Source organism: Typopeltis vanoorti, chromosome 8 (assembly GCF_054136105.1).
Source record: "Typopeltis vanoorti isolate ZY-2024b chromosome 8, IOZ_Tvanoo_1.0, whole genome shotgun sequence".
NCBI classification, from domain to species: Eukaryota; Metazoa; Arthropoda; class Arachnida; order Uropygi; family Thelyphonidae; genus Typopeltis; species Typopeltis vanoorti.
Genome location: NC_143556.1, coordinates 77,804,992 through 77,832,429, shown reverse-complemented (window position 1 = coordinate 77,832,429; position 27,438 = coordinate 77,804,992). Strand labels below are relative to the sequence as shown.

Sequence of the window (27,438 nt, the reverse complement as noted above, 5' to 3'; positions counted from 1 at the left end):
CAAATTGAGTTTATCTGTTGATGTTGTGTTCGGATGCAAAATAAATTTTGATGTCTCTGCAAATTGCCTGAACTGCGTAAATCTTGAAGAAAATTTGTTGATTATCGACTGAATAACTGTAGAAAACTCTTTTGTCAATTTAACTTGATCTGTTTTCTCATGGGATTCTAGATCTGCAAAGACTTTTTTTGTATTTAGAAAATATTGGAAGGTATTGGAAATGACTTCACGATTAAAAATTGGTAATTTAGCTTCGAATGTTTTGATTAAATAAACATGACAATAATTGTCTTGTTAATACCTTGCAGTTTAACATTTAATTCATTTAAATGTAAACACACATCAGTAAAAAACATTAATTTCGAAAGCTATTCGACGTTCATTAATTGATTGTATTTTTCAATGATTTTCTCAATATGTAAAAAAAGTCTGACTTCATCTAAACACTCAACAAATCTCTGAAGAACTTTCCCACGACTTAACCATCGGATGTTGTTTTACATAAGTAAACCATTGTACACCAAGTTTACCTCACTTAATAATTCTATAAATTTTCTTTTATTTAAAGTGCATGCCGATATAAAATTGAACAATTTTGTTACAATGCTCATAATATCTTCCACTGGCTTGAAATTAGAAATAGAAACTTGAAGCTTGAAACTTTGTGTATAAAACCTACCGATGTATAATACAATGAAAACCCAGAACTGAATGTCCAATATATTTGGTAAATAAATTGACGAATCCAGTCATGCTGAGAGCACCATGATACAATTTTGGAGGGATCTATATCTCTTTCAGCAAGTGCATTTACAACTGCATTGCAAATATCTGTTCCTTTTGTTGTTGTTGCTAATGATGTTAAACTTATCAATTCTTCTTTGATGTTATTCCCAACAGAATAACAAATAAAAATTGCTAAACAAACTGATCCAGTTATGTCAGTACTCTAATCAAGACAAAGAGAATTAAACCAGAATTTATATCTGTTTTTTGTTGATGAGTTATATTTTTAGCCATTTCTATGATTCTATCTTTCACCATGTTTCTAGCCAAAGGCATATCTTTTATTCTTTGAATGATTTTTTCCTTGTTTTTAAAATCTTCAAAGAGAACTGGTGCGCATTTTAACCATGCTTCTTTTATATATTCCCCATCAATAAAAGGTTTCCTGTGTTTAGCAATTACATTTGAGGCAAAAAAACTAGCAGCAGTTATATTTGAACGACTGCCGATAAATTTCATTAGGGTTGTTGACCGGATATTCCTATTTTTAATTGCCCGAGCAATAAATTCTTTCTGTTCGTCCTTGCTTTTCTCAAGGAGCGATTTATGGTTTGTCTTATAATGCCGTTTTACTGACGACGTTCTGCACACAACTGTCCCGGAACATAAAACACATATTACTTTATTGTCTTTATTAATCATGCCATACTCTTCAGTCCACCAGCTTTGGAACTCTCTGCTGCTTGACTGTGATAATTTTCATTTTTTTATTTTCGCCAGCCATGTTCGGTAGAACTATAACAAAATAATTCACAACTTAAATCGAATGCATTTTTTATAGTTTCAAAAAAATCATTTTATTATATGCCTAAATTAAATTATCTTTATAATTTCCATTTACAGTAGCAAAAACAAAGCAGTGCACATACGCAACAATAATACACTTGCTGCTGCTTATTTCTGCCTACTGGCGGATGCAAGGTGCGAAATGCATAATGAACGCACGTGCAATTAGAAAAGGGAAAAGTCAGTGAATCCTAAGGATCAGTCATTCTCAATTCTTTTTTCTATAGCCTGTATTTTTATTTATTCTTACTGTATTAGAGGGCTCAGTCCTAACAAACTTACTCGTAAATACCGTTCCCATTTTTTTAAAGTTCATACATTAAATTAACACAAGTATTAATATTATATAAATTAAGTGGATATTAAATCCAACATTATTTCAAAGCTGACTACAGTAAATATAGAATTTTTGTGGGAAATTTGGTGAGTGTATTCCCGTAAGAAAGATCTCTGGTCAAATTTTGCAAGAAACGTCTATAGTTTCTGTAGTCGGCTTTGAAATAATGTTGGATTTAATATCCACTTAATTTATATAATTTTGTATCGCCAATGTGAAGCCTTTTGACTATTTATTTTAGTAAATAAGTATTAATAATTAATTATGGCATAATCATAAAGAGTATTAATACACTTAATGTATACGGTGTAGCATGTCGACAAATATAAAAGTACGCATTTAAATTAGTTATCAATCACAGAACTAATGCTACAATATTGTAGTTTCCTCAGGCCAACATCATTAAATTTACTTCTGATAAGTTTCATTGACATATCCCATTCTGATCACCAAAAATTTATAATATTATTCAGTATTAAAATTGATTATTGCATTATTAAATTGATTTTAATGATGTCGGTTTGAAAAAAAAAAAACAGTAGAAAAATATTTATGCATTGTAACTCACCATAGAAGTCAGCGAAGCAGGGGAAACAGCAGAAGGATGTCGACTTGTCGGCGAACGCTTACAGTCGAATATAACTGGCACCCCTGATTTCACTTTACAAAAAAAGACATTAAAAGGTTTTGCATATATACTTCCCATGCAAAAAACAACACACCCTCCCTAACAGCCATTATATACTGTAGATGCAAGAAAAAAAAATAGTTTTATTGTATCCCTGAATAAGGTACAGAGGGCTTTTGCAGTCTGTGTAATATATTTCTCCACAAATAGTGCAATTAGAGACAGCTGGAATAAAAACGGTGCCTAACTAATGAATCACACGTACCCCTCTCACAGAAACTACGCTGTATAGGCAAGCAAAACCATATGTTGCACCGGAAACACAGTATCTAACCAAAACTATTGTCCAATTTTTCAGTTACATGAAATAAGTTTGTTTGATTGCATTTGAAATTCTCAATGTCATTATGACAGATCACAGAGGCTAACTTCAAATAAAATTCTACTACGAATTGAAACATGCCATATAATGCTTGTGTGAGTTCCCCTTCCAGCTCAAACGCAAACAAGGCAATAAAAACCAATCATGGGTTGAAACTTTGTGTGAGTTGAGCCCGCCGGTAATGAGAAGTTCTGTCAGAACGATAAACGACGCCCCGTCGTGAATGTCTTAAAACTAAGAAATATATAGTGAATGTTGTTATGACAGTTGCAGATATTATGGAATTCAGTTGAAGAGAATTAGCATTTCAACTCAACAATTGTCGATTGCCTTTGTCTTTGGGTTGCGTGATCTTTTGTTAATACTGCACCAATCAAATTCATGTCTTCATAGCTGCTCTCTCCTGTAAAACAAAATTTAACTTGTACGTATTGTAACAATAATAAAAAAAATATTGATTAATTTATAAGCATATAAAAGGATATCACCTGTAAATCGTTGATGTGCCAGCAAAATTCTCGGGCGTGCCATCTCTGGCATGCATGCCATAGGTTCGCCACCACTGCACTAGACCATTGTTTCTCTAAAAACCAATCATGGGTTTTCGAGAAACGATGGCTGGTATGCGTACTCTTGGGTGGTGGTGGTGGGGGGGGGTTACGTGGCGTTTTTCAGCCATGCATCATTAATGCATGGAATTGAAAGTTTATTTTTCATTTGGTTAGACTATAATAAATTTAGTTTAATCCTTTATCCAAGTGTGAGCAAACAAAGTTTACACCTGAAAGTATCTTCAGGACTGGGGTAAGGTGGTACAACACCGGGCAACTCGTTGCAAAGGTGGAGCAAGCTCACAACACTCCTATCTCAGTATCTCCCATAATGCAAAACACATCTCCTTGTGAATATGTATAATGTTATGCATTGAGGGGAGGGCCACTACCCAGACATGTTTCGACCTTTATTGGGGTCTCTTCAGTGGGAGCCAGGCCCGAGTAGAGATACCAGGCAGAAGCATTAGCAAGGTCATCTCCACCTATAGGAGTTGCCAAATGGTGTGCCACCGTTTTATTAAATTACTCTGGATTTAGAGAAAGATGTTGAAAGTTTATTTTTCACTTGGTTAGACTATAATAAATTTAGTTTAATCCTTTATCCAAGTGTGAGCAAACAAAGTTTGTGCCTGAAAGTATCTTCAGGACTGGGGTAAGGTGGTAAATGCTGGGCAACTCGTTGCAAAGGTGGAACAAGCTAACATCACTCCTATCTCAGTATCTCAGATAATGCAAAACACATCTCCTTGTGGATATGTATAATGTTATGCATTGAGGGGAGGGCCACTACCGAGACTAGTTTCGACCTTTATTGAGGTCTCTTCAGTGGGAGCCAGGCTCGAGTAGACATACAAGGCAGAAGCATTAGCAAGGTCATCTCCAAATATAATATATTATATTTGGAGATGGTCACTACCAAGACTAGTTTCGACCTTTATTGAGATCTCTTCAGTGGGAGCCAGGCCCGAGTAGAGATACCAGGCAGAAGCATTAGCAAGGTCATCTCCACCTATAGGAGTTGCCAAACGGTGTGCCACGACCTCCCCTTAATGCTATAATGTTATGCATTAAAGGAAGGGCCACTACCCAGACTAGTTTCGACCTTTATTGAGGTCTCTTCGGTGGGAGCCAGGCCCAAGTAGGCATACAAGGCAGAAGCATTAGCAAGGTCATCTCCAAATATAATATATTGCCAAACGGTGTGCCACGACCTTGCTAATGCTTCTGCCTGGTATCTCTTGTCGAGCCTGGCTCCCACTGAAGAAACCTCAATAAAGGTCGAAACTGGTCTGGGTAGTGGCCCTCCCCTTAATGCATAACATTATACATATCCACAAGGAGATGTTTTGCATTATGGAAGATACTGAGATAGGAGTGTTGTGAGCTTGCTGCACCTTTGCAACGAGTTTCTAGGTGTTGTACCACCTTACCCCAGTCCTGAAGATACTTTCAGGTGCAAACTTTGTTTGCTCACACTTGGAGAAAGTATTAAACTAAATTTATTAATACATGGAATGATTATTAAGAAAAAAATAATTATTTTAAACTTATATATTTCTCAATAAATTATATATTACATATGAATTCTCCTACTCAAATTGTGATAACTGCTTCTGAATAGTTTGCAAATTCGCAGGTGATCACTCTTGAATCTTCATTCTGCTTCGTATATGAACATACTTTGCAAGCCTGCAACAACGCAAGGAGCGTATGATAATGAAAAAGAGCGTATGATAAAAAAAAGTAATTATATGAATCATTGGTAGATGTAATTAAGACAGTTAAGCAGATATTAATTAGTGCGCTTTATTATTTGATTTATAAAACACAAAAGAGAGCAATATAGCAGATACAAGTAGCTGTAAGCAACAAGAAAACAAAATGAAATTGATAAGGGTGTGTCGTCTGACATCTCTAAAGAACCAACTAGGAAGAAGATGAAAAAACTTCGTAAGTACAATATGAATTACTTGAAATGTGGATTTTCATGGATGAGAAATGAAGAGGAACCTATTCCATTATGTGTCCTTTGCGGTGAAACTTTATAAAATGAAATCATGAAACCATCTAATTTAAATTCCCATTTTGAATCAAAACAATGAATACAAGGACAAACCTCTAGAATGTTTTCAAAATAAACTAAAAAATTTAAAAGAATCTCAAAAAAATGATGTTGATCGTGTCAGGAAGTGAAAAGATGAAGGCTTTAGAAGTTTCATATCGTGTGTCGCTATTAATAACAAAAAGTGGTGCAGCAAAAACAATTGGTGAAACTTTGGTCATGCCTGTAGCAAAAATAATAGCAGAAATTATGATTGGAGATAATGCAAATGCAAATCTGAAAACAAACCCCAACTCAACATCACCAGAGTTAAAGATCGGTACTATCAACGTAAGAAGCCTGAATGGCAAAGAAATGGAGCTAGCTGAGGAATTAGATAAGTACCAGATCGACATAATAGGGGTGACTGAAACAAAAAAGACCAAAACTGGTGAGATCTTTCTGAGCAATAAATACAAAATGTTATATTCAGGCAATGACAATCAAGGAAAAGAAGGAGTAGCCATAGTATTCAACACAAAATACGAGGCTAATCTTCTTGAATGGCAGTCAGTCTCAAGTAGAGTAATGTGGGCAAATATGAGAATGGGGAACTGGACAATGAGACTTATTTGTGCCTATGGTCCCACAGAAGGTTCTACTAAGGTAGAAGTGGAGGAATTTTTTGAGGCTTTAGAAAAAGCAATTGACACAATGAAAAAGGAAAAGTTGGTCCTTGTTGGGGATCTAAATAGTAGAGTAGGAAATGATTGTGAGACATACAAAAATATTTTGGGAAAATTTGGAGAAAAGAGCAAAGCTAATAATAATGGCAAATATCTGTTGGATTTCTGCTCAGGACATGGACTGGTTATTACTAACACCATGTTCCAACATAAAAATGTACACAAATTCACATGGAGAGAAGAGGCTAGGAATAAGAAAAGTCTCATTGACTATGTTATTGTTGATAGTGATGTTTTCTCCCTGGTGCAGGACACCAGAGTGTACAGAGGATTTGAAATTGGAAGTGATCACTATTTAGTCTTGAGTAGAATAAAATTGAATGTCATATTGAAAAGAATAACATGTAAGAAAGTTTTAAAGCGAATAAAAGTTGAGCAGCTCTCAGATGTGAACTGTAGACTAAAATACAGAAATATTATTGAAAAGAAAATGAAAGAGTTTGAGAACAGGAATCAAACCTTGGAGATTCAGTGGCAAACTCTGAAGGAAACATTGATTGACTCTGCCAGAGAGGCATGTGGTGAGGTTGTGTGCAAGGATAAAAAAATCAGAACTCCCTGGTGGACACAGGAAGTTAAAGAGGCAGTGAAGGAAAAGAAGAAAGCATATCAAAAGTTCCTGGCAAATAAGTCAGCTTTTACTCTTACAGAATACAGAGACAAATGTAAGAAAGCTAAACAGTGTGTAAAACTAGCTAAACAAAAGTCATGGGAGGACTTTGGCAAGAATATAGAAAATAAATATCAAGAAGGTGGCAAAATATTCTGGAGGTTGTTGAAGAAGCTTAGGAATGGAGGAAAGAGTGCTGTAAAAGGAATTAGAGATGATAAAGGTGAAATGAAAACAGGAGAAAAAGATATCCTTGAAGTATGGAGTAATTACTTTGAAAAACTGCTAAATGAAACAAGCAGTGATGACAGCACAGTGATAAAAAACACTGACCAGGCATGCAGTCAGGAATACATATCCATACTTGAAGTAGAAAAAGCCATCAAAGGCTTGAAATGTGGAAAGGCAGCAGGAGTAGATGATATTCGACCAGAAATGCTGAAGTATGGTGGTATAAAAGTCTTACAGTGGCTGCACTGCATAGTTCAGAAAGCCTGGACAGAGGGACGAATTCCCGATGATTGGAGTAGAGCTCTCATAGTACCCATATATAAAAAGGGAAATAAAACTGAATGTGAGAATTACAGAGGTATTTCCCTACTGAGTGTTCCTGGCAAGATCTATGCAAGTATACTTGAGAAACGGTTGAGAAGAATTGTGGAAGAAAAGCTTGGTGAAGAACAAGCTGGATTCAGGCCAAATAGGGGCTGTCAGGATCAGATCTTCACTTTACGACAAATAGTCGAGAAAGCATGGGAATATAACAAAGATCTGTATTTAAGTTTTGTCGATTTGGAAAAGGCATATGACAAGGTGCCGAGAGAGAAGCTATTCAATACGCTGCAGTTATATGGTGTCAATGGGGCATTATATCAAGCAATACTTAGTCTTTATTTGAGTTGTGAGTCAGCAGTTAGAATTGAAGGAAGTACAGGAAGATGGTTTAATGTTAAATCTGGTGTGAGACAAGGATGTACATTATCCCCTCTGTTATTCATTATCTATATGGATCACATTATGAAGGAATGTGGTATTAAACCTGATATCAAAATTGGAGATGTTAATGTCAGCTCTTTGCTTTATGCGGATGATGTTATACTTCTAAATAAATCCGCTACAAGTCTGCAAGATTCTCTGACTAAATTGAATAGCTGTTGTAATAGATATGGTATGAAGGTCAGCAATAAAAAGACAAAGACAATGAAAATAGGCAGAATCATTGAAAATGTCAACTGTGTTGTGAATGGAGAACCTGTGGAACAAGTAAAACATTTCAGCTACTTAGGCACAATTTTTACTGAAGATGGTAAACTAAATATAGAAATAGACAACAGAATCAGCAAAGCTGGTATCGTGGGAAGTCAATTGAATAAATTCATATGGAATAAGAAAGAAATTACTCGGAACACTAAATTAGCTGTATACAAGACTGTGTTCAAACCAATCTTAACTTATGGATCTGAGAGCTGGGTCAGAAGTAAAACACTTGACCAAAGACTAGAGACTGCAGATATGAGAGTTCTGAGAAAGATTAGAGGCGTGAACAGATGGCATCAATGGCAATATCATATTAAAAATGAGGATATTAGGAAAGAACTTGACATTGTCAGCATCCAGGAATGCGTTAGCAGAGCTAATCTCAGATGGTATGGTCACTTAAATAGAATGGGAGAGGAAAGATTAGCAAAACAAGTGTTCTCTGCCAGGTTGGCAGGAAAACGACCCAGAGGAAGACCAAGATATAGGTGGATTGATACAGTACAAAGTGCCTTAGACGATAGAAATATAAGATCTGATAATGTTGGAGTCTTGACAAGTAACAGACTGATTTGGAGGAAAATTGTAGATAGGAAGTTAGTAATGATGTAATTTTTTCATGTAGTACTGTCATATCCTGTACACCCCTTGAGGGTACATGGCAGGAATTTGATGATGATGATGATGATAATGCAAAAAGATCTTTTGATCTGATTTGCTTTTCAAATAGTACTGTTCATCGAAGAATCACTGAAATGGCTGAAAATATAAAACAAACATTGTCTTATATATGTATGAGTCGTTACTATGCGTTGCAAGTTGATGATCCACCGACATTCCAAATTTTGCAAATCTTTTGGTGTTTGTTAGGCACAAAAAACTTCATGACAACCTTTTATTTTGCCAACCCTTGCCAGAACATACAACAGGAGAAGAAATATTCAACAATGTAAATACATTTATGCATTAAAACAAGCTTGATTGTTTGTTGCGTTGTGTTGGAATAAGCATGGATGGAGCGAAATCGATTCAGAGTCGACACACTGCTGCATACACAAGGGAGGCTTTGGTTACACATATGATGTCTTCAAACCTAAGAAAAGTTCTGGATGAAGCTGTAAATATCATAAATTATATTAAAGGCCGTCCTCTAAATGCGAGACTTTTCTCTCAACTTTGCAAAGAAATGGTAAGTAATCATACACAACTTCTTTTCAGTATGGAAAAGAAGGTTTTCATTGCTTTTCTTGTGGAAAAGTCCTTACTCGTTTATTTGAACTTTGGAATGAACTACAAGTTTTTCTTGATGAAAATTTTGAATTGAAAAAACATTTACATAATTGGAAATGGTTTGGTCAATTAGTATACCTGACAGATATATTTACTGTATAAAATAATCTTAATTTGTCTTTATAAGGCAAGGAAATTTCTATATTTCATGTCCAAGATAAAGTGAATGCCACATTGGCAAAGATGAAGTTATGACAAAAGCTGGTTGGTAATGGAGAATTTGATGCATTTCTATCTCTTCATGAATTGCTCGCAAGTTCAAATGAACAAGTTGATTATGATGTGAAAATTACTATCATTCTTTTAAATTAAGGGGATATTAAATCCCACATTGTTTTAAAACCGAATAAGAAACTCAAAGATTGAAATCAGAGAGTTTCATGCCGAATATAGTAAACTATAAAAATATTGGCGATTACTAGCGTGAGCTAATGCAAGTAGTCCTAGTACGTAGTACAATACCGGGCAACTCGTAGCAAAGGTGATAAAGTTCTGATCGCTATTCTTGGTATTTTCCATAATGTAAAAACACATTTCCTAGGAAATGTATGCTGTTATTTTGTTGGCTCTTTATGTTTAAGTTACTATCGTTCATTATTTACAAAACTATGTTTTCCTAAAAAAATTAATACAACGAGAATACATTATCATCATTTTGGCTGCAAATACAGAATGAATTTCCTCAATTCACAGATAAAGCTCTAAGGTTCATTTTTCCATTTCTAAGTTCATATCTGTGCGAAGTTGTATTTTTGGCCCTTGTAGATATTAAGACGAAGAAGAGTAACTTCATTATAGATGTCGAACTGCATCTGAGATTGAAATTACCAACTATAGTATCTTTATAAATTTTGTTCTATTAAAAATAAATCATGTTTTTTTTTGTTTTACACGTACATCTAAATTCAAATAAAATAAACATTTACAATGAGATATGCTTCTTTATTTTTTATTTATTATTATTATGATGATGATGATTTTGATAAGGGGGGTACTTGGTAATAAGTACCACATGAAAAAAACACATGAAAATTTAAGAAGGGGTACACGGATATCTGAAGTTTGAGAAACACTGCACTAGCAATGAATTTCATCTCCTAACTAAACTATATTTGCAGGTGAGATTTGAAGCCACAGCCTGTTGATTGGAGAGTGGATATGCTAGCCACACTCCACCAAGCCAACAAATTATAAATAGTCTTATTTGTTTTACATATTATCATAATTTTTCCAGTGTATCTTCATGATATGTACCAAATATTATATTATTGCAGTCTAATTCAAGTAATATTTCTGTATTAGGTTTTTTTTTTCCCTTCCAATCTGAATAACAGCTCTTATATTTCAGTTTTAAGGCACTTCTACCCACATCATCTCCTTATCTCAGTCTGCAATATGGACAGCAGTGCAATAAACACAAGTCACACAATACTACCTCACCACACAAAAACATAAAAATGAAATCAAAGGTTGCTATTCACAACCAATCAACAAAATGCCTGGAGAACAACTGGCTGGGCAGCAGTGTTCCATGCTTGCCTTAACTGGTACCTTATCTCAATCTTCCTCAGTTTTTTTTTTTTTTTTTTTCCTTGCCGTTTTGGCTTCAAACAATTGCTTTATTATCTCTGAGTGCTTTTTTTTTTTTTTTTTTTTTTACTCATCTGTTAATTCACACCATTACTTTTCCTCGCTATTCATATTTACTTGCATACCTAACAAATGAGGGCAGACTTGCAATTTGAGATATAGCCAAACAAATTGTATATTGGCTTAAACCAAAGATAGCGATCATTCAGTATGATGGCTAGAGTATCAACCAGTTAAAACAAGCATTCCCCCCCCCCACACACACACACCTCTTCCACCATCACTTTGTTGTCAAGGAAACAGGCAAATAGTGAAAGGTCGGCTACTGGAACAAATGCAAATACAACATTAGCAAAAATTCAAAATAGGCACTATCATGGTGAGAAGTATCAATGGAAAAATGGAAGTAGAAAAATTAGAGATGTACTATATCAGCAACAGTGTGATTCTTTTAAATAATAATGACAAGATGTTATATGCAGTTAATAATGATCGCAGAAAGGAACAAGCTATAGCAGTGGCTCCCAAACTTTTTCTGTTTATGGCACCCTTAGTGTATCAGGGTTTTTCCATGGCACCCAAAGTCAGAACATAGGCTTACCTAACAGTTGCAGTGCGCAGTTCGTGCGGTTATTTCAGTAAAAATATTGGAATATTTTGCAGTGCCCCAGGATGCCACAGCACACAGTTTGAGAACCACTGAGGTATAGTGTTCAACACTAGACATAAAATTTTGCATGTCAGGAAGTTTCAAGTAGAGTGATCCAAGCAAAAATCCAAATGGAGAATTGGATAATGAAACTATTGTGCCTATGGCACAATTAGTCCCAGAGAAGGTTCTACTAAGAAAGAAGTGGGGGAATTTTTTGAATCATTAAAGAAAGCAGCCTGACAAAGAAAACAGAAAAGTTATTCCATGGAAATCTAAACAAATACCAGACACAGAGAAAATTTGGGGATAATTTTCAGACTAGAAAAAAACCAACATTAATAGTAACTATCTTCTGGATTTCTGTTCAGTATATACAGTAGTTGGCATGTCCAGCATAAAGATGCAAATAATTCACATGGAAAGAAGACACAAGAAATAATAATAATAATAAAAAGTCTTGTTGACTGTGTTATTGTTAATAGTAATATCTTCACACTGATTCAGTATACAAAAGTATACAGTTGAACTGCATTTAATGTCATGCTTGGTTTACATATTTTCGTTTAGCATCAAAGCTGCCATTGGGCTACACGCATTTGTTCTTCATCACCTACTCCATTTATCATTCATGCATCGCTGTGTGATGACCAGTTAAGGCAAGTGGAACACTGTTGCCCAATAAGTTGTTCTCCAGACATTTTGTTGATTAGTTGTGTATAGCAACCTTTGATTTCATTTTTATGTTTTTTGTGTGGTGAGGTAATATTGTGTGACTTGTGTTTATTGCAGTACTATGCTATAAGGTAATTAAATTTTAAGTTATTATTAAGAAATATCTCATAAAATTAAATCCATGGTTCCTAAGAGATATCATTCTTTTGAAGCTGTTTTTGCAGGTAAAGTGTCAATAAAAACCATCAGTTTAGACACAAAACAAGCAATAATAAAAAGATCACAATCAAGAGCTTAGTGTTCAGTTGGGTTTTAAAAGTGTCATAAGGCATGGGGAGGCTGCCAGTGCCAACCAAGAGGAAGCAATAGAGTTTATAACTGAGTTTGCAGAACTTGTGGAAGGGGAGGGCTATCTTCCATAGCAAGTCTTCAATTGACAAAACAGATATCTTCTTGAAGAAGTTGTAAAGAATTATATCATGAAAGAGGGATCCAGACCTACCAAGCTACAAGCCATGAAGGACAGCTTCACTCTGCTCTGTTTTGGGAATGCCTCTGCTGACCTTAAAATCAAGCCTATGCTTGTTTATCATTCAAAAAATCCAAGGATTTTCAGCCAGAAGAACATTACAAAGTCTTTTCTTGGGGTTTACTGGAAGAGCAACAAGAAAGCATGTGTTACCAAGTAACTCTTCAATGATTGAATGACAGAAATTTTCTGTCCACCTGTGCAGAACTACCTCAAATCCAACAAACTCCCTCTCCATATATTGCTGTTATTGGACAATGCCCCCCCCCCCCCCCCTGCTCATGACTGTGAACTGGCAGCCCACTGAAGTTTCCTTTTGTTAACATTAAATTTCTTCCATCTTCTCTCCTTTAGCCCATGGGCCAGCAGGCATTGCCATCTTTAAGATCTACACAAAGCTGATGTTTACTAAATGCCACGAGCACACATCAGCTCGGAATTCCTCTACCCTCAGTGAATATTGGAAAAAGGAGTAAAATTTCTTGAGGCTGTTAGAACTATTTTAAAGGCATGAAAAGAAGTAATCCCCACCACTATGAACTCTGCATGGAAGAAACTGTGATCTATGATTTTGAGAAATAGAGCAACCATGAAGCTGAAATTCTCCAACTTGGTCAGGCAATGGAGTTGGAAGTTGATGCTGATGATGCTCAGGAACATCAAGAGCATGAGACTTTTGTTTTCCAATCAGTAAGTTATTCTTTTGAATCCCACTGCAGTTATGGATGTTTATGAATGTTTGCCTTTAGGTACTAGATGAATTTCATTGCTCATCCCTTCATACTCCAATTCCATACTCATAGAACAAGTTTCTATCCTGCTTCCTTCATTCCTACTGCTGCTGCATTCTGGAAAAGCCTTCCCTCTCATATGTTTCCTAGGGAATACAGTGGATAGACCTTCAAATCAGTCTTATGCAATCTGCGCTACAAAATTCATGTCAGTTTGACTACAATTGCATTTTTATTGCGGTATGAAAGTTTTAAGAGTGCATAGCACATCAGCACTCTGCACTCTTAATTGGTCAAATGCAATTAATTGTAGGATAACTTTGAATACTTCAATTTATCAGTTAATTGTAACCACATCTGTATAGAGTGGGGACAATGTGTTTGTTTTAAGATATATTGGAAAACAATAATAAAGAAGAATGTTCTATTTGTTTGGTATATTTGAATTACTGAAAGGTGTAAATATGTGAATCATCATTTATAAGTCATATGAGTATGGGAAATGTAAAGGAAAGAATAAGTGTGAATAAAAATCCTTTCATTAATGGCAAATGAATTATTTGTGATATGGGTCTTATATGTTGCTGGGATATAATGTCAGCAATTTATGCCATCAATATGATGGCATAATTAAAAAAAAACTTATGAGGAGAGGGAAAGAGATTTGTTTGCAAAGTATAAATATTTTTTGTAAATTGCTTAAGGAAATTACAATGTATACTAGGATATACATTAAAATAAATTTTAATACACTTCCAATGTTTCGGCAACGTCACGTTGCCATTTTCACAGAAACTTAAAAACAAGACATGCGCGAGCACAACAAGCAGTAAATGAGGACGAAGCAGGAAGGTATTCTTTCTCCTAAAAGTCTTGATGCTGGCCCCTACCGGGCAATGTTGGTATTCTTGGGCGATTGGGTGGAAGGTCTTATGATGTAGGTTTTCCAAATTTCGGGCAGTCTCATGCAACCAAATTTGTTGAGGTTTGGATTGTTTCTTAGAGCTGAAGCTGATTCCATAAAAAGCCTTTCGTATTTGAATTTACTACAGTGTATTATCGTGACTTTCTTCCACCGTATTCTATGGCGGGTATCCAGCGCATGGTCTGCAAGACCAGAGTGACTGTATTGGCGAAACCGGATGTAGTCCTTGTGTTCTGAAATTCTGATATTAGCTCTCCTGCCTGTTTGGACAAAGTAGGACAGCTTACAGCTGCAAGGGACCTGGTATACACCAGGTAGGTCTAGGGGGGGGGGGGAGATGCCAATTTTTTATATGGTCTGTAACAGTTAAGATGTGTAAGAAGTTAAGGGGTTTTGTAATTTTTTCCGAGGTGCCTCGGATATAGGGTATATATACAACAATCCCCCACCCCTCGAGATGGGGGGGGGATTGTTGGTGAATGTATCTGCCTGTATGGGTGGGTTTTCTATAGACTGAGAAAAACAAGATTCCATCAGGCTGGCGGGTGACTAGTGTGTTATAGAAAGGAAAGCAGTTGTTTTTTTCCTCTTCCAAGTTGAATTTGATTCTGGGGTGTTGGTTGTTTAAGTGTGTTAGGAAGGAGAGGAGTGCATCTGAGCCATGTGGCCAAATAGCAAACACATCATCAGCATAGCAAAGCCATGTGGTCGGTTTTTGTGGGGCATAGTTTAAGGCTTTCTCTTCAGAAGTCTTCATATAAAAGTTGGCCAAGGGTGGGGAGAGTGGGGACCCATGGCTGTCCCTTCTATTTGTTTGTAGAATTTTCCTTGCCAAACAAAATGGCCTGAGTTCATTGTGAACTGAAATAGGGCTGTGATATTGGGAGGAAATTTAGCTTGGATTGGCACTAAGGATTCTTTGAGTGGGACAGTTTGTGAATAAGGAGGAGACATCAAAACTGACCATTACGTCAGTAGTGTGTGTTGAGTGTAAGGTTTTCTATGCTGGCTTTGAAGTGGGCTGAGTTTTTTATGTGTGAAGGTGTGTTGCCAGTATAGTGGGTGAGAGCTTTGGCCAAATGTTTAGTTAGTTTGTATGTGGGGGAATCAATGCCATCCACTATGGGACGTATGAAAAATTACATTTTTGCACATTTTCCTTATGTATTTTTGGGAGTTCATAAATACGGGGGGCGGGGGGGTATGGAGTTGAATTGTTATAATTTGTTAGTGACTTCTACAGGCCAAGAAGTGACATTGATAAGGAACCTGTGGTATAATTTGTGAGTTGGTGGGATTGTACTCGATAGGAAGGTAAGTAGCCCAATCTAACAATAGAGCATTCAGCTTACCTGTGTAATCCTCTTGGTTAAGCTATAATACACCGTAGTAAATTCAAATACGAAAGGCTTTTCATGGAATCAGCCTCAGTCCTAAGAAACAATCCAAACCTCAACAAATTTGGTTGCATGAGACTGCCCCAAATTTGGGAAACCTACATCATAAGACCTTTCGCCCAAGAATACCAACATGGCCTGCTAGCGGGCACCATCAAGACTTTTAGGAGAAAGAATACCTTCCTGCTTCGTCCTCATTTACTGCTTGTTGTGCTCGCGTGCACGTGTCTTGTTTTTAAGTTCCTGTGAAAATTGCAACATGACGTTGCCGAAATATTGGAAGTGTATTAAAATTTATTTTAATGTATATCCTAGTATACGTTGTAATTTCCTTAAGCTATTTAGTAAAAATGTATAACTAACGTCTAATTCTTTCCACGAGAATTACGATAATCCATGGAGATGCCATCGCACGTAAGGCCTGCCATTACGGTAAAATGAAGTTAAAGCTATCAAGACAACCGAATCGTCTCGCCTTCCTAAAACGCTCCCAGGATAATCAGGTAATCCCAAACTGTATCAAATTTAAGCACTGTTTCTCTTCGCAAAAGGCTATTCATATTTATAATCGTGCCAGCCAAGCTTTACTCAGGGAACAAATCGCTACTACTCGCTGTTTCCTGAATGATGCTAACTTAGCTATCCAGGCATTCAAAGATGATCTTTCAAGCACCTTAAGTTTGGTCTATTTTATATGACATCTCGTGCACTGCTGCAGAGAAAGAATTTAAAAAAGTACGAGATCGACACATAAAAAAATTTTAAAATTTTAAAATAGAACTCGAAACCACAACTTCCTACCGAAACTACCATTTCAACAGGAAGTGGTGGTCAATTTTTTGTCAGTTAGTGTGAAACCTGAAGCACTCGACGATCTCTCACGTGGCCACAACTTTGCCATTGTGCCCAGAAGAATACCTGCTGAAGATATTATGATACGAATTGAATGCGGGATACAACACCTTCCAAACCACATCGCCAACGATATTAGACTGGATGTGGCTTGTGTTCTGACCAAAGCAAAACCACCAAAAACTAACATGCCCAGTAAGGAAATTAAATTTCTACTAGAATTAAAGAAAAACAAGGAGATAATAATCACCAAAGCGGATAAAGGGAACGCCACAGTATTGCTTAAACAAAAGGATTACACAGGTAAGCTGAATGCTCTATTGTTAGATCGTGCTACTTACCTCCCTATCGAGTACAATCTCACCAACTCACAAATTAGAAAACTCCACAGGCTCCTTAAGAAGGTCATTAACAAATTAAAAGCTTTTAACTCCATACCCCCCCCCCCCGTTGAGCAATGAAATTCATCTAGTACCTAAGGGCAAACATTCATAAAGATCCATAACTGCAGTGGGATTCAAAAGAATAACTTACTGGTTGGAAAACAAAAGTCTCATGTTCTTGAGCATCATCAGTATCAACTTCCAACTCCATTGCCTGACCAAGTTGCAGATTTTCAGCTTCATGGTTGCTCTATTTCTCAAAATCATAGATCACAGTTTCTTCCATGCAGAGTTCATAGTGGTGGGGATTACTTCTTTTCATGCCTTTAAAATAGTTCTAACAGCCTCAAGAATTTTTTCTCCTTTATCCAGTATTCACTGATGTGTGCTCGTGGCATTTAGTAAACATCAGCTTTGTGTAGATCTTGAAGATGACAATGCTTGCTGGCCCATGGGCTAAAGGAGAGAAGATGGAAGAAATTTAATGTTGACAAAAGGAAACTTCAGTGGGCTGCCAGTTCACAGTCATGAGCAGGATGGGGGGGGGGGGGGACATTGTCCAATAACAGCATTATTTGGAGAGGGAGTTTGTTGGAATTGAGGTAGTTCTGCACAGATGGACAGAAAATTTCTGTCATTCAATCATTGAAGAGTTACTTGGTAACACATGCTTTCTTGTTGCTCTTCCAGTAAACCCCAAGAAAAGACTTTGTAATGTTCTTCTGGCTGAAAATCCTTGGATTTTTTGAATGATAAACAAGCATAGGCTTGATTTTAAGGTCAGCAGAGGCATTCCCAAAACAGAGCAGAGTGAAGCTGTTCTTCATGACTTGTAGCTTGGTAGGTTTGGATTCCTCGTTCATGATATAATTCTTTACAACTTCTTCAAGAAGATATCTGTTTCGTCAATTGAAGACTTGCTATGGAAGATAGCCCTCCCCTTCCACAAGTTCTGCAAACTCAGTTATAAACTCTGTTGCTTCCTCTTGGTTGGCACTGGCAGCCTCCCCATGCCTTATGACACTTTTAAAACCCAACTGAACACTAAGCTCTTGATTGTGATCTTTTTATTATTGCTTGTTTTGTGTCTAAACTGATGGTTTTTATTGACACTTTACCTGCAGAAACAGCTTCAAAAGAATGATATCGCTTAGGAACCATGTATTTAATTTTATGAGATATTTCTTAATAATAACTTAAAATTAAATTACCTTATAGTGCAGAACTGCAATATCCATGTCTGACACCAGATTTAATATCGAACCATCTTCATGTACTTCAATTCTAACTGCTAACTTACAACTCAAATAAAGACTAAGTATTGCTTGATATAATGCCCCATTAACACCATATAACTGTAGCATTTTTAATAGCTTCTCTCTTGGCACCTTGTCATATGCCTTTTCTAGATCTTCAAAACTTAAATACCGATCTTTGTTATATTCCCATGATTTCTCAACTATCTGTTGTAAAGTGAAATCTGATACTGACAGCCTCTCTTTGGCCTGAATCCAGCTTGTTCTTCACCTCTCTTCCACAATCCTTCTCAACCATTTCTCAAGTATACTTGTCATAAATCTTACCAGGCACACTCAGTAGAGAAATATCTCTGTAATTCTCTATGGGTATCATGAGAGCTCTACTCCAATCATCTGGAATGTCCTCTATCCAGGTGTTCTGAATGATACAGTGCAGCATAAGACTTTTATACCTCCATACTTGATCATTACTGGTTGAATATCATCTACTCCAGCTGCTTTTCCAGATTTCAGACTTTTGATGGCTTTTTCTATTTCAAGTATGGATACGTATTCTTGACTGCATGCCTGGTGACTGTTTTTTGCCATTGCTGTCACTGTTTGTTTCATTAAGGAATTTTTCGAAGTAATTACTCCACACTTCAAGTATAACTTTTTTTCTCCAGTTTCATGTAACCTTTATCATCTCTAATTCTTTTTACAGCACTCTTTCCTCCATTTCTGAGCTGCTTCAACCACCTGAAGAATATCTTGCCACCTTCTTGATATTTATTTTCTATGTTCTTACCAAAGTCTTTCCATAGTTTTACACAGTGTTTAGCTTTCTTACATTTGTCTGTGTATTCTCTAAGAGTACAAGCTGACTTATTTGCCAGGAACTTTTGATATGCTTTCTTCTTTTCCTTCACTGCCTCTTTAACTTCCTGTGTCCACCATGGAGTTCTGATTTTTCTATCCTTGCAGACAACCTCACCACATGCCTCTCTGACTGAATCAGTGTTTTCTTCAGTGGTTGCTACTGAATCTCCAAGGTTTTGGTTCCTGTTCTTAAACTATTTCGTTTTTTTTTCAATAATGTTTGTGTATTTTAGTCTACAGTTCACATCTTAGAGCTGCTCAACTTTTATTCTCTTTAAAATTTTTAAATTTATTTATTTAATTTTATTACAGATTTGTATTCCTTCCTGCCATATCAGCACAAAATGTAGTCCTTTAGGTTATAAAGAACTAGCTAATCCACACGTTCCTTATGCAGCAAGCTATTGGTGCTTACCAGTAATTTTTTATGCAACAATTTATACCTATCCATCCACTGTTAAATATCACATCATTGTTCTACATTCTAACCTTTTTCCTTGTAAAACTATCTAAAATCTAATGATATCATTAATGAATTTGCAAGTGTAAAATCTAGAAAACAGGTATTACAATAGATAGTTTTTTTTTTTTAATTTCTTGTAAATGAATAGACATTTTTATAATACTACTTTTTATAATATTACTTTTACACTGCACATTGCTTTAATAGCACACACAATAGATACTTTTGTTTTGAAAAGTATGGCATACTTATTTCTAGCCTTGGACTACATAAAGTGCAAATTTGTCTTCAGTATTCTTGGAATGATGGTTTGAGAAGTTGCCTCATTTTGAAGTCTCCTGAGTCTTTTTGTTCTCATCATCAGTGTTAGACAATGAGATGCTTCTGGAAACTTTAAAATGGAAACACTCATTAATTGAGGCTTGAAGAATCCAAGAATATGAAGAATTTGATTAAATCTCATTGATTTTTAAGACTAGTAATCAGATGTTCTGGGTCTCCATTAAACTTTTTGAGATTGGCTTGTGAATTATTTTTGTTTGATTCCTTATTTCTGGCAGCTCCTATTTATTCTTCATAATATCTGTCCTTTTGGACATCTTTTTCAAGAACTGACCAGTTTCCTTAAAAAAAGTGAATTACCTTGGACACAATTATTCAGAGGGCTTAAGAGTCAAAGCTCAATAACTGGGAGGAGACTTCCATATAATCTTTTAAGGAATTCAGAGAACTGACCAGGACCTTCTGACCTAATGTCCAATCCTCAGTATCTCAATCTTCTTGTGGTACACATTATTAGGTATGAAGATGTAAATGAATAGACATTTTTATAATATTACTTTTACACTGCACATTGCTTTAAAGCACACACAGTAGATACTTTTGTTTTGAAAAGTATGCCATACTTATTTCTAGTGTGATTATAAGAGGAAATTAGATGAGTAGGCTAAAGGAAATCCAGGTTCTTTTACTTGGTAAGGAGTATGGAAGGATAACCTTAATCTTTGCTGATGGTAAGGAGGTGACAGAAGCAAATGAAATAGTTACTGAGTGACCACTTTGCAAGGATCTGTCATTTATATGATTATACTGCAATGAAGATGATAAGAAATTATGATGTGGGAATAGAGGCTGATGATTTGAAAATATTTAGGATATTGCAGAATCCCAAAGCAAATATGGCCATGGAATTAGATAGTTTATTAGCCTATATATTATGAGAATGTGCAAAGAAATTGATATTCTATTAGCCTTACCTCTGGTAAGGTTTAAGTTAAATAGTTAAAGCTCCAGGGGTGTGGAAGGAAGGCAAAATATCCCATTGGTTAAAGGAGACTCCAGGGCAGAAGCAGCAAATTACAGACCAGTCAGTATTTCAGGAGTAGTGCTTTAAAGGTATTGCAGAAGTTGGTCAGAGACAAAATTCAGGAATGGATGGATAAGAATGTGATACTGTATGGGGACAGCATGGTTTTGTGAAAGGTACATCATGCCTTGGTAATTTATTCACTTTATATAATAAAATAACAGTCTAGGATAAAGGGGATTGCTGTACAATGATGCTGCTGGATTTTTCAAAGGTGTTACCACATGGAACACTTAAAAAATTGGTTCAAATGAGAATGGATATGAAGCTGGTGATTTGGATATGAGAGTGACTGAAGGAGGACAGATAATGAGCAATATAGTATATGGAGGAGCAGAATTTTGGAGAAGACAGTTACGACATGAACCACTACTGTTTAATTTGTACATCAGTGACATTGGAAATCTTGAACCATTTGCTAATTATGCAAATTGGGTAGTGTAATAGTTAAGGTAATATAGAGGGCCTGCAGAATGATTTAAATTAGTTACATTATGGGCAAAAATAATGGGTAATAGTTTAATTGTGGAAAAGTGTAAAGTTATGCATTTTTGGATGAAAAGATTACGAGCTTTATATTAGATTGACAAAATTCCATTCCAGAAGATATGTAGCTTGGGATTAGGGTGGTGCTGGAGGCTAGGGAGTTGAAATTCAGAGGGCATATTGTTGAAGTGACTAAGATGGCTTATAGGATTACTTGATTATTAAAGAACACACTGATATGCAGAGATAAGGAAGTTGTCATTCCTCATTATAAGGCATTGATATGGCCACATCTAGATTACTTTGCACGGGTCCAGCCATCTTTGTTTCTTGGGAATGAGGAAGTGTGCGAGAGGATCCAGAGGCAAGTTACTAAGATATTGAATGGTCTTTGGAATGCACCCGGAGTGATAGATTGAGGGTTTGTGAGTTGGAAGAGTTGGTTGACAAAGTACAAAGTGGACAAGCAGGGATATGTAAGTTACTAAAAGAGTTTTATAGGATTGATATAGATGAAATTTTTTAGCACTTTGCTGGGACAGGTAGCAGAATGAAGAATTATCCCTGATGATTGAGTAAGAGCATGGTGGTTAGTAAAGACTCAGTACTGGATTTTTCTCTTGCATTGTGAGTGCTTTTTCAGTGAATACTTTCAGGGAGAGGTATAATAGGTACAGCAATCCCTCGATTAGTGCGCCTAATGCGTTCTTTAAAACAGGCACATTAATCGAAAATGCACTAATTGAATACAGTAACCTATGGGAAAAAGTATAATTCGTTCCTCAAATTTCTTTCTTGAACCTTAATTTTTTTATAAAAGAATTAAGGTATGTCTCGGGACCTAGTTAAAGGAAAACCATGAAGAAAGACAATAAAACATATTCAGAATATAAATTTTATTATTCTACTTCTTAACAAAGAATTGAGCTAACGTAGTTTGGCAGGCTATTGTTTCTTTTTTTCATACAACCGACGGTATGGCCCTATTGCCTCTTCTATTCTAATGCAAATTTTACTGCTTCTCTCTTCATCAGCCTCTAAGCATTGCTGCTTAAAAACTTCAACTGTACGAAAAATATTTTCAAATTGTTTCTATGAAATCTCTTTTGGCTGACTATCAGTGGTTAAATTTTCTTCATATTCTTCGGGATCTTCCCGCTGTGCATCTAAATTTAGCAGGTCAGAATCACTCAATTCTTGAGAATGAGATTTAATTAACTCTTGGGTGTTAATTCTTTAATTAATGTCCAAGAGTTAATTCTTTAATTGGTCGCCAACACACGAAATCATGTGCTTTATAGATAAAATTTCCCAACTGTTATACATGCAAAATAATTACCACTTTAAAAACTACAATGATCATAAAAGAGAAGTTAATTTTCCGACGTGTAATAATAAACAACTCATCCCAGAAGATGGATTGATTACCCTATTATCGGAATGGATTCTCCTTTTTGTGACATGTGCTGAAGTGTTGAAGGATCTCGAATCTGTGGGCGTACTGTAGTAGATGACATAAATTTTGGCGGTAAAAATTTGGAACATAGTATACATAATGTGCATGGAAGTAGTGTAGTATGCCATTAAAAATAACTTTGTAAAATGTTTTAAATCAGTAACTAAATTATTTCATTCTGGTGAATGATTTTTTAAAATAGTTAGCCATAAAAATGTATAGATAGAAAATTTTTAAAATCTAACATTTATTTTTAAGATGTATATAGGTGCACTAATCAAATTTGGGTATCAAAAAAAAATGACGCACTAATCGAGGGATTACTGTATTATTGTGTTACTGATCTGGACCTTCCCACAATCACTCTTCAGACTCCTTGGACATTCCTATATAATAATATAAATAATCATAATAAAATAGCAATACTGCTGGGTGTTTGTTTATTTACCCAAAATTATTGCTAGTTCAGAATGTTCTAAGTTAAAATTTGACCAACCATTAAAGTATGTTTTCTGACCCTAGATTTGAAATCAGTATTCTTTGGATGGATAGATTTGTAATTTACTGGGGGGTTATTAAATGTTCAGCATAAAGTTAACATATGACACACAAAAAGGAATTATTCGTTGGAAATATAATTCTGGTGATGTTTACATCATAAACATTTTATTTACAATTTTTTGGGTATTTCTACATGTCCTGGGGTAAAATTAGATTTGTGTGAACTGGTATCATAAATGGTAAGAAGTACAAAAGATCTCACATAATCGTTTCACTTGTTATGTTTATTTTTTAGTATGTTACGTATACTGAGTGTAAATTTCATTAATATAGAATTAATAAGGAATATATTTTTTTATATAATAAAGTAATCTAAAATTATGTATGTTTTTGCATTTAGTCCTGTAGTTATATGGTTGTTATTACTGGAACTGTCGGATGTTATTAAGTGGTGACGATATTAAAGGAGACTTGAAAGTAGTAAATAAGTGATAAACTTTAGGAGAGAATGACTACTCTTTGGGTTTTTTTGGTCAAATGTATTTATTTTAAACTAAGTTATACCAACTAGTTTCGCCAACTGTGGCTGTTGGCTTCATCAGGGTTAAAATTATATAAATGTAAGAATGCTTAAATGCTAAAAAAACTGTTTGCACTGAAACCATAAACGGACCGAATACAATTGCATTTTTATAAAAGCAGAATTTTTATAAAAGCATCGCACGTATAGCATGTGTATGATCTACTAGTTGTTATGTAGGAACGTTCTGTAGTTGGCAGTAAAATTTAATTCTGGCATGTTGAAAGATCTAATGAGGGTCTTCCAGATCTCAGGCAGAATTAATCCTTGGTTTCTATTTAGGTTTTCTTCTGAATGGAGAACTGTTGTGGCTTCTTTTATCATTCAGGAGCAGAATTCCTTCTCTAAGTAGGGCATGGTGCTTTTATCCCATTCTATAACATGGTTAGTCCTAGCAAAATGAAAGGCTAACCCCGATTTGTCTTCTCTATTATTATTGACGTCTCCTATGTGTTCCTTTTTTCTGATTTCAAAACTTCTTGAAGTCTGGCAATATAGTTTAAGCCGTACGAGCAGGGGATGTTGTAAACTCTGGCATATTTGAAAAAAGGATGACTATCTTTTGGAGATCTTAAGAATTGGCAAATGGTCTGTGAAGGTTTAAAAGCTACTCGCATGTGGCTTGAGGAGTTTAGCAATCTTATTAGAAACAGTCCCTGTAAATGGAATCACAATAGTAGAATTGTAACGTATATCTTCCGGTCGTCTTTGTGGGGGGTCACAGAAAAGAATCTTATGGATCAGTTTTCTAGGATAACCATTCTTTGTAAGATTATTTGATATCAGGGATAGTTCATCTTGGAGGTCTTGGTCATCAGTTGTAATGAGAGAGGCTCTATTTTTTAGCATGTGTACAATGCTAAGTTTCTGAGAAATATGGTGTGAAGAAGTGAAGTGTAAGTATCTACCTGTATTGGTAGGTTTGGAATAAACTGTAAGACTGATGCGTCCATTTATTTGTTTCTTAATTAAAATGTCCAGAAATGATAATTGGTTATCTTTCTCCAGTTCTAGAGTGAATTTAATTTTGTGACGTAATGAGTTGAGCTTGCAAACCTACCAATACAGGTAGATACTTACACTGAGATCTGAGAGTAGTGTGTGGATAGAGATTTAAAATTCAGTGGACGTATTAACAAGAGTTTGCAGAATAGCTCAGTGGATTATGTGTATTAAGTGGATTAAGAAGTTTAAAAATTAATTTGCTTTTAATTCTATAGAGAATATGAAGTCAAATTTCTAAGAGAGAGAAAGAATTACTTAATATAGAGAATTTTATCCATTTTTATATATTTTTATGTTTACAGTAAGTATTTTAATTTTTGTAAACTTGAGCTTTATTCTTTGGATAAACACAATATGCTAATTTTTGAAATCAATGCACCATTGTGGATATGAATCTGAAACATTTTAATGAACTAAAATAAAAATCTATAATTGTATTATCTATATTCCATTACTGATTTTAATATATAAGCGGGAAATAACATAGTTGGAGCAATTAAGCTTCAAATATAACAAAAGTAATATTTTATCTTGAAAAACATTCTCGTGTGAATGCCCAGAACAGCTCAGATGATAATTTCTTTTATTTTATTTTTTTTACAGATGTGTTCTTTATCCTCTTGATTTATATAATGATAGTGCTTATTATGCTCTCACAAAGTTCAGGAAACAGTTTCTTTATGACGAAGTTGAGGCAGAAGTTAACCTTTGCTTTGATCAGTTTGTGTACAAGCTTAGCGATCAGATATTTGCATATTTCAAACACTTAGGTGGTAGGTAAGTAACTATTAGTGTTTTTATAAGTGCTTCTAAAATAGTTTTTTATTCATGTTTTTAATTTTCTTATTAATTTCTTATATACTGTTATTTACTTCAAATAGTCCTTTAGGTCCTTTAGTGATGATTTTGATCATAGTTGAATGACATTAGAAACTATCACAGAAATATTTTGGAACACTATTTGTTCCTGCTTTATTGCACAATATTGATTATTCTGAATGGCCCTGAGTAAATATTAATCCCATCTCATATTTTTCTTAACTTGTTAGGCCCATTGGCCTATCACAGCCAAATAACCTGATTTCAAAGAAACCTTTTAATACTGTGAAGAAAGCAGTTTTTTGAGTGGGATACTCAAAAGGTTGATAACCTATTATACATTAGTACCATGGTAGAATAAAGTTAGACAATCCAGAGATGCAGCAATGAAATTTGTTTACCGCCTAAAAATATGTTCATAAACATCGCCTTTAGTAGTATTTGAAACTTTATGTTTGTAAAACTTGGTTGGTCAAGTTTTACTAGCTTGATTAGCAAGTCAAACTAGCTAATCCTATCCACATAGTCTGCTGTGTAGATGATTCCCTGTATCCCAAAAAAAGATTCAAACTCAGGGCATTGTAATTGGCTAAGCTTGCTTTGTCTTTGTAAAAGTTAATTTGAGTTTTAATTTCTTTTATGTAGTATTTTTAATCATAATTACATAGGTCCCAACTCCTAGAAGTTCTAACCCATTTTTTTAATTACTAAATTTATCCTACTTTATTGAGATTTTCCATACAGAATATTACAATTACATCATCAAATTACTGATATATACCCTCAAGGAGTGTACAGCATCAAAGAGTTATAACATTAGTAATGTCCTGTCAACACTTTTCCTCTACATTAATGTCATCTCTCAAGACCCTAATATTATCAGATCTTATATTTCTCTCTTCTGAGGCACTTCTTATTGTATCAATCCACCTAGATCTTGATTTTCCTCTTGGTCTTTTTTTTTTCTGCCATCCTGGGCAGAAAACACGTGTTTTGCTGATCTCTCATTCTGTTTAAGTTATCATGCTACCTGAGATTCTGCTAACACGTTCCTAAATGATAACATCGTCAAGTTCTTTCCTAATAATCCTAGTTTTTAATATGATACTTCCATTGATGCCGTCTGTTCACTCCCCACAATCTTTCTTGGAACTCTCATACCATAGTTCTAGTCTTTGATCAACTGTTTTACTGCTAACCTAGTGCATATTAACAAATTAAAATTGATTTTAAGACCGTCTTGTATACAGCTAGTTTAATGTTTTGACTAATTACTCTCTTATTCCATATAAATGGATTCAGTTGACTTCCTACCATATCAGCTTTGCTAATTCTGTTGTCTACTTCCAAATTTAATATGCTATGTTCATTAAAATTGTTCCTAAATAGTTGATATGTTTTATTTGTTCTATAGGTTCCATATTCAGGATGCAGTTCATGTTTTCACTTTTTCTGCTTATTTTCTTTGTCTTTTTCTTTTTATTGCCGATTTTCATA

General features: G+C 35.1%; 1 protein-coding gene across 1 annotated transcript in view; it reads left to right on the top strand.

The window, feature by feature from the left end:
• Cyfip (Cytoplasmic FMR1-interacting protein Sra-1) overlaps positions 1-27,438 on the top strand; it is a 452,821-nt gene that overhangs the window by 321,386 nt on the left and 103,997 nt on the right. Inside the window, exon 18 of the mRNA XM_090396405.1 lies at positions 25,726-25,899. Coding sequence (XP_090252531.1) covers positions 25,726-25,899 — 174 coding nt within the window. The remainder of the gene's footprint in view (positions 1-25,725; positions 25,900-27,438) is intronic.